The 13,424-nt window shown below is 46.0% G+C and overlaps 1 protein-coding gene across 1 annotated transcript in view; it reads left to right on the top strand.

Moving 5' to 3' along the window:
- Positions 1-13,424, top strand: part of LOC141978519 (uncharacterized) — a 52,105-nt gene that overhangs the window by 31,211 nt on the left and 7,470 nt on the right. The window contains 1 exon segment of the mRNA XM_074940673.1: positions 13,054-13,062. Coding sequence (XP_074796774.1) covers positions 13,054-13,062 — 9 coding nt within the window.

Here is a 13,424-nt window from a genome sequence, read left to right as displayed (position 1 = left end):
GTTAGTAAAAACTAGAGCAATTAAAAAAAATTAATCTGGGTTAATCATGTGATTACTCACACTGTTAAACAACAATAGAATACCATTTATTTAAATATTTTTGGATGTTTTCTACATTTTCCAATATATTGATTTTAATTACAACACAGACTACAAAGTGCACCATGCTCACTTTATATTTATTTTGGATTTCAAGTGCCTGCACTGTAAAAAAACAAAAGAAATAGTATATTTCAATTCACCTAATACAAGTACTGTAGTGCAATCTCTTTATCATGAAAGTTGAACTTACAAATGCAGAATTATGGACAAAAATAACTGCATTCAAAAATAAAATAATCTAAAATTTTAGAGCCTGCAAATCCACTCAGTTCTACTTCTTGTTCAGCCAATTGCTCAGACAAACAAGTTTCTTTACATTTGCAGGAGATAATGCTGTCTGCTTCTTGTTTACAGGGTCACCTGAAAGTGAGAACAAGTGTTCTCATGGCACCGTTGTAGCCGGCGTCTCAAGATATTTATGTGCCAGATGCGCTAAAGATTCATATGTTCCTTCGTGCTTCAGCCATCATTCCAGAGGACGTGTCCTTGCTGATGACGGGTTCTGCTCGAAAACAATCCAAAGCAGTGCAGACCGACACGTGTTCATTTTCATCATCTGAGTCAAATGCCACCAGCAGAAGGTTGATTTTCTTTTTTGGTGGTTCGGGTTCTGTGGTTTCCACATCGGAGTGTTGCTCTTTTAAGACTTCTGAAAGCATGCATCACACCTTGTCCCTCTCAGATTTTGGACGCCACTTCAGATTCTTAAACCTTGGGTCAAGTGCTGTGGCTATCTTTCGAAATCTCACAATCTTTCTTTGCGTTTTGTCAAATCTGCAGTGAAAGTGTTCTTAAGATGAACAAAATGTGCTGGGTCATCGTCCGAGACTGCTATAACCTGAACTGTGTGACAGAATGTGGGTAAAACAGCAGGGGACATACAATTCTCCCCCAAGGAGTTCAGTCACAAATTTAATTAATACATTATTTTTTAACAAGCATCATCAGCATGGAAGCACGTCCTCTGGAATAGTGGCCAAAGCAAGAAGGGGTATACAAATGTTTAGCATATCTGGCACATAAATAGCTTGCAATGCCAGCTCCAAAAGTGCCATGCGAACATCTGTTCTCACTTTCTGTTGACATTATAAATAAGAAGAGGGCAGCATTATCTCCTGTAAATATAAACAAACTTGTTTGTCTTAGGGATTGGCTGAACAAGAAGTAGGACTGAGTGGACTTGTAGGCTCTAAAGTTTTACATTGTTTTGTTTTGAGTGCAATTATGTAACAAAAAGGATCTACATTTATAAGTTGCATTTTCATGATAAAGAGCTTGCACTAATGTACTTGGATGAGGCGAATTGAAAAATACTATTTCTTTTGTTTATCACTTTACAGTGCAAATATTTGTAATAAAAATAATATATATTTGGGATTTCAATTGTTAGGGGGCTTATTCCTTCACCCACTTACTTCCCTGGTCCTTCTCGCATGAACAGAGAGCAACAATACCCGAAGTCCAAAGGTACAAACAATTTGATGTTTATTGGGGTAAACTTCCAGCAAGCATGATTCCAGTTTCCTTCCTTAGTGTCCCCCTTCCCAGCTCTGACACCACAGAGCCTTACCTGTGTCCCTGTTCCCATTTTCCCCCTTAGCAAAACATGATTCCAATTTCCCCACCCCTGTTCCCATCCCCCCCTCCACTTCCTGATTGACTGCAGACTATATAGTAAAACTTGAGTTCTGCTTAGCTATACCTTAACCAATCATTTTCTTGAAATTTAACTAACCGCTACTAATATATTGTAACATGATTATTTAACCAATTATATCCCACCACCTTAATTAGTTTATACCCAGCAAAATTAATTATACAGCAGACAGAAACAATCACAGAACCAGACAGAGATTATACAGCCAAACAACAGGGAAATGGGGGCTACAATGTTAGAACAACACAGAAATGAGGATTTCACATCCCAGTTATTGATAAGTGAGTTCTTGCCAGACAGGATGCTATCAAACTAAGTTTCCTTTTACATCTTCTAGGCACTTCCCTTTCTCTGGAGGTGATAGGTATTATCAGGACAGGATTGTATCCTAACAGCCCAATAGCACCTTATTTCAATGTGACTAGTTTGGAATGTGAGGAGGTGACCGGTCGCTTCCCAGCTTATGGCTGCCTCTGCTGCTTAGCCAGCAGCCTTAGCCTAAGAACAGGGCCTCAGACTGTCACAGTAAGAGAAGGCCCTTACACCGGCAGACAGGGATTTTGATTCTCTCCTTTATACCTCTAGAACTAGCGAAGTGATAAGAATACACCTAAATTCTTAGAGTACAGGCCTTTACAGACAGGCCTGAATATCTATATCCTAACATCAATTACAACAAAGAATACAATATATATGAAAATGTAGAAAAACACCCAAAAATATTTAATTAATTTCAGTGTGATTAAAAGTGTGATTAATTGTGGTGAATTTTTTTGAGTTAATCGCGTGAGTTAACTGCAGTTAATTGACAGCGCTACTAAAAATGTTTGTGACCAGGGCAGGCACCGCTCTCTGGGCGAGGGTGATGCAGGAAAAAACATTTGTCAACAGATCTATGAGACTGGCCACTGAAACATTGTTAACTGATTAAAATCCCCTTCAAGGAGTGGGAAGCCGGCTTGTGTAGCTGGGCGATTCCTTGGGACTCTGCTGGACCTGCCCCCATTACTACCTCCTGTGCTCACCTTCCCCGGGCGAGAGGACACTCCCAGCTGCTGAACAGAAAGCAGGGCCATGCTGGATAGTCTTGGCAGCTGACTTTATTTTGTTATCATTGACTGGCTCTGTTGGTATCTCTCAACTGGTAGGGGGCTGGCAAGGGGTTTCATGGCTGTCCTGGTTACAGGGGCAGGGCTGGGATCCCCTCTCTTTCTTAACCTGGCGTTTGGCTGCCCCTCCAGCCCTCCCCTCCCGGCTCTGCTCCCTGGGTGCATGGCCCAGATTCCCTTAGCCATGGCGGGGATGAGCTGTCCCGGGCAGAGCGAACCTGCCTCCTCCGGAGCAGATGTTGCCTTGAGAAATCCCTGCTAGGAAATTTTCTTAAATATTTTCGCTCCTCCATTTTCCTGTTTGAAAAAGCATCACCCAGGGCTCTCTGCTGCCTGTGTGAATAGCCAGCAGGTGGTTGTGGTAACTTTCTGTCCATTTATCAAATACTGCTATGAAATCACTCACAATTCAGGGCAATTGCATCTGTATCCCCCCTCTGTGGTCCATCCTGGATATCCATTTTTAGATTTCCCGCTCCCAGCCATCACCTCTCTTGGGTGGAGACCCATGTCTCTCTCCCTCCTGACTGGGGTTTTTCCAGGCTGCTGTTTCCTGCCTGCACTGTGATATTCCCAGCAAGCCAGGCTATCTAAATAGGTCACTGCCTGCTCTTTGTTTTCGCTCCAGAGGATATAAACAGTATTTGCCACTGTTATGAGTTACCACACCACCCTTTCTAAGTAGGCTTGGCAGAATTAAATCTTTATTTTTTGATGGATAATACTGTGTTGACTTTAAGCATTGTTTTTAGATTTTTATAGATTTAAATTTCCACGGTTGTGGGAATTTGTGGCGGGATCAGTCAATAATTATTTAATGACAGTTGAGATTGAAAAATTAAAGCTTTAGAACTGTTAAATCATGACTTGTCAACATCCCATGTTAAAATATACCAGGTAATATCCTTAAATCAAACCCTTCCCATATTTCAAGCAGCATTTTTCTTACTTTGCCTACCTGTAAATTTTGAGTCTAATCAATGGAAATGTTTTTTCATTGGTTTGTATGTGTACAGTGAAGTCAACATTTAGCACTAAAAATCTAATCAGGCCAAACCTATTTATAAGCAAGCCCATTGATTCTTTAGGTGAAAGTATTACAGAAAAAACATATTATAAACAATAAAAGAATCTCCACTCATGCGAATAAGCTTAAGGTCCAACAAGGGCTCTGGGAGGAGCCAGTCCTTCAAAGTTCACCAAGGGGCTTTCCTGTGGTTACACATTTATTATAACAGCCTTAGCTCAAGAACCAGAACAACCATGAATAGTTCAGTCTTTCCTTTATACAGCTTGGGCCTTTGATCTTGGCCCCTTGTAACAGGTAATCAGCAGACAAAGGCCCAGTCTTGAGGGTGTGGTTTCAAAAGCCTGGAATTTTTGCATAACTGGGGAGGGAAAACTTACATTCACTTCCCCCATGATCTTTCCCAGGAAATTCACTTATACCTATTGTCCCAAAAGACCATTCTTATCTGCCACATTGTTCAGTATAGTCCTTTGGTCATCCGGGGCCCAAAATAGTACAGACCTTTTGTATCTAATGGAATGGACTCCAAAGATACTTACACTTAATTCAGTAAGCTTTTTTGAGGATACAGTGCACCCTCGCTATAACGAACCCCTGGGGATTCAAGCCATTTGTTCAGTATAGCCAGGGGTTTGTTATAGTGAGAGATTGCGGGGGGTCAGATCCTCCGGCCCCAGGCTGGGACAGAGCTCTGAGCCCGCCCGCCGTGGGCCCAGGGCCGGAGGATCTCTCAGCTCCCCACTGCAGCAGGCAGGGCTGGAGCTGGGATCCAGGGAAGGGCATTATAGCGCGGGTCTACTATATTGCAGGAAATTGCCACATCTGTCACAGTCACGACAGACTTTGCTTCTCTGTCCCCTTCAGAACTGGAGGAACTTGTGGAAAACTGTTGTCCTAAATCCTTATCCCAGGTGTGGGGAGTGAGGGAGCTGGGATGATCTGTTTAAAAGGATTCTGGCCTCATCCCTCCTGAGCCACGTTTCTGGCCTCACTGAGACCAGTGTTAATCCAGGGTCACTGCAAGAAAGAACAAGGAGTGACTTCAGATTAACACATGAGGGCAAACGAGATCCGCACTGTCCCTGGGGGGAGTGGTTTCATTGGTGGCTGTGACCAGGGAGCTCTAGTCGTTACTGAAGGAGGGGGTAGGGGGCTGCTCTCTCCCTCTCTCTGCTCAGGATATTTGGGTTGAGCTTCCTGGGTCGGAAGCTGCTGCCCCCATTGTGATCTGCGAGCCCAGGCTGAGCAGCTGCTGCTCCTTGCCCAGGGTCTGTGCTGGGGAGTGACCTTAATTAAAGCTTCCTCTGTGCCCCTCCAATGTCACAACTTTCTCCATGTGGTACCAGCTCCCTGTCGACATCAACTCCTGAGTCTAGGGCTGCCCTGGGGATTAGTACCGGATGGAGAAGGTCCTCACCTGGGCGGGGCCCAGAGGAACTCTAGGTCAGTGAGAGAGACCTCAGAGAAAGTTGCTGGGGACAAGCATGAAAGTGACTCTGCATGAACAGCCCCTCTTAGGATCATACTTAGTCCTGCCACAAGTGCAGGGGACTGGACTAGACGACCTCTCCAGGTCCCTTCCAGTCCTTTGATTCTTCATCAGTCGTCTCTTCTCCCGTTAGCAACTGGAGGAGCTGATCCAGCCATGGGAGATTGAATTCCCCAATCCAGAGGGACAGGGGAAAGGAGATATAGAGGAGAGAGAGACTGAAGGGGAAGTGGAAGAAATATGTGGGAATGGAGGTCCCCAGATCTCTAGCCTATGGAGACACACTTATTGCAGACTCGCTGGGCAGATTCACTGTCCTGTTAACAAGGTGAGGAGCAGAGAGAGGGAAAGCTAGTTCCTGGCTCTCCCCAGTCTCCTTGCTGGGGGAGTGTGCTGCCCTCAGGGACAATGTCAGGGGGAATCCCCCCAAAGGGATACCTTTGGGTCTGCTCTTTTCTAGCATTTGGTTCCTAGAATGTTAAAGAGAGGGTTTAAAAATGTCTCAGTGGGTTTAGTCCTGTGGGAGGGGCTGGGTCTGCACTGTAGAGGGGGGCGGAGGGAGTGATCAAGTGTCGTTTTGGCGTGGCAGTGTCTCGAACGTCTGGGGAAGCGTGATGTGAAATAAACTAAAGCCTGTTCTGAAATCTCCACAATTGTCTTTCTCACCCTGACAGGCTGCAGAATAAAGCCCATGTTTTGCTCCAGCTCATCCCACCCTCCCATGGGACAAGGAAGGGAAATGGTTTCAGTGGAGCCAGTTCAGGTAGGGATTATCCAGGAGTTGCTGGACAAAGAGGGACAGTAAATATATAGGAGGTGGGAGCTTCTGGGGAGTTTGGTCTGGAGGTGGAAGGGGCAGGAAATATACAGGGTAGAGAAAGGGAGGGAGACAAGGTGTGACAAGCCTGCTGGGACTTGTTTAATTTGGAGCCTGGATTGTAGGAACAGATCCCTGAGGTTGGGGGTGGAAATTCCGTAATTTGTGAAATTGGAAAGAACCCTCCTGGACTAGGCTGGGAAAACTGACCAGACTCCCAGTGCTGGAGCCTGAACTCACTAGCCAGAGTCTCCTGTGAAATATGAAGGGGGAACCCACCAGTGAGGCTTAGGGGACATGCCTCGTCCTCTCGCACCCATCTGCTGGCAATGGGAAGGGTGTCTGGGATTCCTACCAGGGGTCCATCTCCTGTATCAACCTCTGGCTGGTAGGTGTGTGGTGAATGGCAGACTGCCTTCCCCCTTTATCTGCGGGGAGTGCTGAGGGGCTCCTCTTTTTCCCCTCACCCTGATGCCTCCTGGCTGCTCTGAGTGGGGTGGGAAGGGACTTTGCTCACTGTCTACCTCCCAGAGCTTCCATTTGATTGGCCCTGCCCCCCGTGAATAGTGGGGTTGTCAGCGCGGACGCTGGTACAAACCAGGAGACTCTTGCTCTTTCAGGGGCTGGTGACCTTCGCAGAGGTGGCTGTGTATTTCACCAAGGATGAGTGGGGTCTGCTGGACCCCGCTCAGAGAGCTCTCTACAGAGACATCATGCAGGAGAACTATGAGAACGTGGCCTCGCTGGGTAAGGATTCCTGTCCCCTTGGCTATTTGAAGGGGAAGTGACTAGTAAAGGTTCACTTCACCCACACAATGCAACCTCAACTCTGCCCTGTTTCAGCAACACCCCAACATGCCAATGACACACACACTCTGCCCTCCCTGTGACAGAACACTTTGGGAACAGAGCACAGGTGCATTACAGTGCAAAGTCTAACATCTCCTCTTTGCTAAGACAAAACTTGGGTTTAGGTCCAGCATAGTGAAGAGACGTTACCCACACCTGGCCTGCACTCAAATACAGAGCCCACTCCCTGCGCACTGTCTCAAACGTGCAAATTGTTACCATTCCTTTACCCTTGCCCCGAGAATTCCTTCTGAGTCACTGCCTTCGCTTCCCCCTTACTAAGCCCTGGATACCACTAGCATGTATGTCACCACCGTGCTGACAATCCCCGTGGCAAGAACTCATCCTTACGCACCTTTATCGAAACAACCTATAGCACTGAATTGAGGCATACTTGGTCTCTCACATGGGTCCCTCGCGGTTCACCTAAATTCACTCACAGCTCTGCCAAACTGCTCCAGTGAATCCCTCGGCTATTCAGTTACAATTACAGCTGACACAGTGAACACAGCTGGAGGACATGCAGATAAATGCCAATATTCAAATCTGTAGAACACAACGCAAGTAATGGCGTGTTCTCTTAGTCCTTCTTTGCACCTACTACAGATCATAGATTTGAAGGCCAGGAGGGGCTTTTGGGTTCTCTATATAACCCTATATTATACATAATACAGGCTATAGAATTTCTTCCAATTACTGCTCTGTCACTGAATACATTGTGTTTGGCTAAATCATCTTCCAAAAAGGCATCCTATCTTGACTTGACTTCAAGAGATGGAGAATCCTCCACTTCCCTTGGTAGTTTACTAAACCATTTCCTGTGGCTATTGGCAGCTCCAGAGGTAGGGGATGAGGGCAGAGTTAAGGTTGCATTGCAGGGGTGACATGTACTTTAACTCTTTCTTTCCTGCTTTTCAGAAGTTTAAGTTTAGCCACCATGCACATGCTGGAAGGGCATGAGGTAGCACTGGGCAACCTTAACTCAGCGTTTATGTAGCTAATGGGCATTTCATTTCCTTGATTTTTTTTTAATAGACTTTTTTGCCACTTTTTTGTGTCTACACGAGAGCTTTTGCCAGCGTAGCTATGTCGGCTAGGGATGGGATTTTTCACACCCCTAAATGACAGAGCTATGCTGGCAAAACTTCTAAGTGCAGGCCAGGCCAGAATCTGCAAGTAGATTTTAGGGCACTTTAAAATATTGCTCTTAACCCAGAAATGTTGGTATCAGGACAAAACTTCCAAGACGAACTCCTGCAAAATGCCATAAAAATGCACAGCAGACATTGTCTGAAAGCGATTAGTGGTAGAGTACAAACTCAAATGCATGGGTATAGCTCCAATTCAATGGCCACAGCATGTTCCTTCAAGCCAAACAATTACTCTTGACAGCAGCTTGTTGGAAACCCTCCAGCTGTTAACCAGAGCCTTCGTCTTGATGCATATGTGCATTTCAATCTCTTTTTGGCTTGTCACTTTGGCTCATGGTAATCTGAAATTCCAAACTCTTGCAGTTCACTTTTTCAATTTTGCTTCCCCAAAGAGGCAATTGGGTGCCATGTACAAGCTTGAGCCAAATGCCAGATCAGTTGATGAACAAATAGAATCATAGTTTGAGCTCCAGGTGTGTGCCAAGAAATGTTATAAGAGCTCAGTGCTCCTGGGGCACTACAAAGCAGAGGGCTGACAGCCGTGGGAGGAAGGGGAGGGCTGTGTGGAGGATAAGAATCAGGAAGGGTCGGGTACAGTGGAAGGAAGAGCAGGGAGGGAGTCAGAGACAAGAGCTTCTGGGAACTGGTCGTGGGGAGGGCTGGGGAAGTGGGAGATTGGGGGGGAAGGGGTGGAGGTCCCTATATAGGTGGTGTTGGTGGGGGAGGAACTGGGCAGGAGATCTGGGTTACCTGGGAGTGGGGAACACTGGGGCTAATGGGAAGGAGGAGGGAGGGCTTGAGGAGTGCTTGCTGTAGGGAGTGGGGAGGGTCTGGTGGGAGTGGGAAGGGAAGCTTTCAGGGAGGCAGAAATTTGGGCCAATCCACTGTGACTATTTTTGTCAAAGTCTCGAATGATTCCTTCAGCGTGTCCTTAGGAGGAGCTTCCTCAGCCCCCTCCTGTAAGGGTTCCACAGGGCTCTGTCCTTCTTCCCCTTCTCTTCTTCCTCTGCACCCTGTCTCCGGGTGATCTCATCCACAAACACAAATTCAGCTACATCTCTATGCTGACAACACACAGATCTACCTCTGTGCTCCACACCTGTCTCCCTCTGTCCAAACAAAATCTAAGACTGTGGCTCTGACATCCCTTGCAGATATCTAGCCTTTGGCTTACAATTAGAGCTAAAAATGGCTAACGGGACTCTTAATAAACCCCCAAGCCGTTCCCCCACCTCCTTTCTCTATCACTGTGTCAGCACCACCAAACTGCCTGTCACTAAGGCCTGTAAGGTGGGCGTGATCTTCCACACAGACCCTCATGTCCAGCCTATGACTCCATCTTGCATTTTCTTTCTGCATAACATCGCTAAGATACAGTCCTTCCTATCCATCCACACAGCTAAAACTCTTGTCCAGACTCCCATCATTCCTGTCTCAGTTATTGTAACATTCTTTTCTCTAAAAAGAAAAAGGAGTACTTGTGGCACCTTAGAGACTAACCAATTTATTTGAGCATAAGCTTTCATGAGCTACAGCTCACTTCATCGGATGCATAAAGTGGAAAGTACAGTGAGGGGATTTATATACACACAGACCATGAAAAAATACACATTGTAAGAAGAGTGATCACTTAAGATGAGCTATTACCAGCAGGAGAGTGGGGTGGGGGGAGAGAAAACCTTTTGAAGTGATAATCAAGGTGGGCCATTTCCAGCACATTTCCAGGAGTTAACAAGAAGCTCTGAGGGACAGTGGGGCTGGGGGGGGGACGGGAAGGAATAAACAAGGGGAAATAATTTTACTTAGTATAATGACTCAACCACTCCCAGTCTCTATTCAAGCCTAAGTTAATTGTATCCACCCCCACGAACATGATACAGTTCTGTGGTGACCTAGAATCCTATTTTCGACATCTCCGACTCAAGGAATATTTCCAACACACCTCTGAACAGCATACTAACCCACAGAGACCTTCCTACCAACACTACAAAAAGAAGGGTTCGAGGTGGATTCCTCCTGAAGGTCGAAACAGCAGACTGGACTTCTACATAGAGTGCTTCTGCCGACGTGCATGGGCTGAAATTGTGGAAAAGCAGCATCACTTGCCCCATAACCTCAGCCGTGCAGAACACAATGCCATCCACAGCCTCAGAAACAACTCTGACATCATAATCAAAAAGGCTGACAAAGGAGGTGCTGTCGTCATCATGAATAGGTCAGAATATGAACAAGAGGCTGCTAGGCAGCTCTCCAACACCACTTTCTACAAGCCATTACCCTCTGATCCCACTGAGGGTTACCAAAAGAAACTACAGCATTTGCTCAAGAAACTCCCTGAAAAAGCACAAGAACAAATCCTCACAGACACACCCCTAGAACACCGAGCAGGGGTATTCTGTCCGCTACCCAAGATCCATAAACCTGGAAATCCTGGGCGCCCCATCATCTCAAGCATTGGCACCCTGACAGCAGGATTGTCTGGCTATGTAGACTCCCCCCTCAGGCCCTACGCTACCAGCACTCCCAGCTACCTTTGAGACACCACTGACTTCCTGAGGAAACTACAATCCATCGGTGATCTTCCTGATAACACCATCCTGGCCACTATGGATGTAGAAGCCCTCTACACCAACATTCCACACAAAGATGGACTACAGGCCATCAGGAACACTATCCCCGATAATGTCACGGCAAACCTGGTGGCTGAACTTTGTGACTTTGTCCTTACCCATAACTATTTTACATTTGGGGACAATGGAGACCTTCAAGTCAGCAGCACTGCTATGGGTACCCGCATGGCCCCACAGTATGCCAACATTTTTATGGCTGACTTAGAACAACGCTTCCTCAGCTCTCGTCCCCTAATACCCCTACTCTACTTGCGCTATATTGATGACATCTTCATCATCTGGACCCATGGAAAAGAAGCCCTTGAGGAATTCCACCATGATTTCAACAATTTCCATCCCAACATCAACCTCAGCCTGGACCAGTCCACACAAGAGATCCACTTCCTGGACACTACGGTGCTAATAAGCGATGGTCACATAAACACCACCCTATACCGGAAACCTACTGACCGCTATACTTACGTACATGCCTCCAGCTTTTATCCAGACTACACCACACGATCCATTGTCTACAGCCAAGCTCTACGATACAACCGCATTTGCTCCAATCCCTCTGACAGAGACAAACACCTACAAGATCTCTATTAAACATTCTTACAACTACAGTACCCACCTGCTGAAGTGAAGAAACAGATTGACAGAGCCAGAAGAGTACCCAGAAGTCACCTACTACAGGACAGGCCCAACAAAGAAAATAACAGAACGCCACTAGCCGTCACCTTCAGCCCCCAACTAAAACCCCTCCAACGCATCATCAAGGATCTACAACCTATCCTGAAGGACGACCCATCACTCTCACAGATCTTGGGAGACAGGCCAGTCCTTGCTTACAGACAGCCCCCCAAGCTGAAGCAAATACTCACCAGCAATCACACACCACACAACAGAACCACTAACCCAGGAACCTATCCTTGCAACAAAGCCCGTTGCCAACTGTGTCCACATATCTATTCAGGGGACACCATCACAGGGCCTAATCACTCAGCCACACTATCAGAGGCTCGTTCACCTGCACATCTACCAATTTGATATATGCCATCATGTGCCAGCAATGCCCCTCTGCCATGTACATTGGGCAGACTGGACAGTCTCCACGTAAAAGAATAAATGGACACAAATCAGACATCAAGAATTATAACATTCATAAACCAGTCGGAGAACACTTCAATCTCTCTGGTCACTCGATTTCTGACCCCAAAGTGACTATCCTTCAACAAAAAAACTTCGAAAACAGACTCCAATGAGAGACTGCTGAATTGGAATTAATTTGCAAATTGGATACAATTAACTTAGGCTTGAATAGAGACTGGGAGTGGTTGAGTCATTATACTAAGTAAAACTATTTCCCCTTGTTTATTCCTCCCCCCCCCCGGCACTGTTCCTCAGAGGTTCTTGTTAACTCCTGGAAATGTGCTGGAAATGGCTCACCTTGATTATCACTTCAAAAGGTTTTCTCTCCCCGCACCCCACTCTCCTGCTGGTAATAGCTCATCTTAAGTGATCACTCTCCTTACAGTGTGTATTTTTTCATGGTCTATGTGTATATAAATCTCCTCACTGTATTTTCCACTTTATGCATCCGATGAAGTGAGCTGTAGCTCACGAAAGCTTATGCTCAAATAAATTGGTTAGTCTCTAAGGTGCCACAAGTCCTCCTTTTCTTTTTGCGAATACAGACTAACATGGCTGCTACTCTGAAACCATTCTTTTCTCTGGCTTTCACAAATGGAAACTTGTCCTGGTCATATCCATTAAAAGCATAAGAACGTCAATACTGGCTCAGACCAAAGGTCAGTATAGCCCAGTATCCTGTCTTCCGACAGTGGCCTGGGCCAAATGCTTCAGAGGGAATGAACAGAACAGTGCAATTATTAAATGATCCCTCCCCTGTCTTCCACTCCCAGCTTCAGAGGCTTAGGAACACTCCAGAGCATGGGGTTGTGTCCCTGACCATCTTGGCTAATAGCCATTTATGAATTTATCCTCTATGAACTTATCTAATTCTTTTTTGAACGCAGTTATACTTTTGGTCTTCACACAGTCCCATGACAATGAGTTTCACAGGCCAACTGTGTGTTGTGTGATGAAGTACTTCCTTATGTTTGTTTTAAACCTGCTGCCTATTAATTTCGGTGGGTGACAGGATCCCTGGGGTACAACCTAGAACTGGGGTAGTGCTGTGCCCTCTTTACTTTCCAGCCTGGGCTGTCTCTCACAAGACTTGGCTAGTGATAAGCAGCAAACCTCTCCAGGTGCTGTTGTCACTTAGCACAACAGCATGTGGAGCCCCACACTCAGCTAATTTGTGTGAATGTTCCCTGAGCGAGCCAAATCAGAGAAAGACACCAGCAAATCTCCCAAGCCCCCAGCCTTGCAACCCAGAACTTGTACCATCATGCCCTGGTCAGAAGCCTGACCAGTGTACGTTCATTACGCAGTCTGCCCCTCCCTTGATGTGGAGAGGGGACACACACTAGCATTTGTAAACTGAGCTGAGATTTCCCAAGCACTTCAACCAAAACGTACTGTTTTATGTAAAATATAACACAGATTTATTAACTACAGAAAGATTGATTTTAAGTAATTGTAA

The sequence above is a fragment of the Natator depressus genome, chromosome 27 (assembly GCF_965152275.1).
Source record: "Natator depressus isolate rNatDep1 chromosome 27, rNatDep2.hap1, whole genome shotgun sequence".
NCBI classification, from domain to species: Eukaryota; Metazoa; Chordata; order Testudines; family Cheloniidae; genus Natator; species Natator depressus.
Note: the sequence above shows the minus strand (reverse complement) of the source record. Positions and strands in the feature narration are given on the sequence as shown.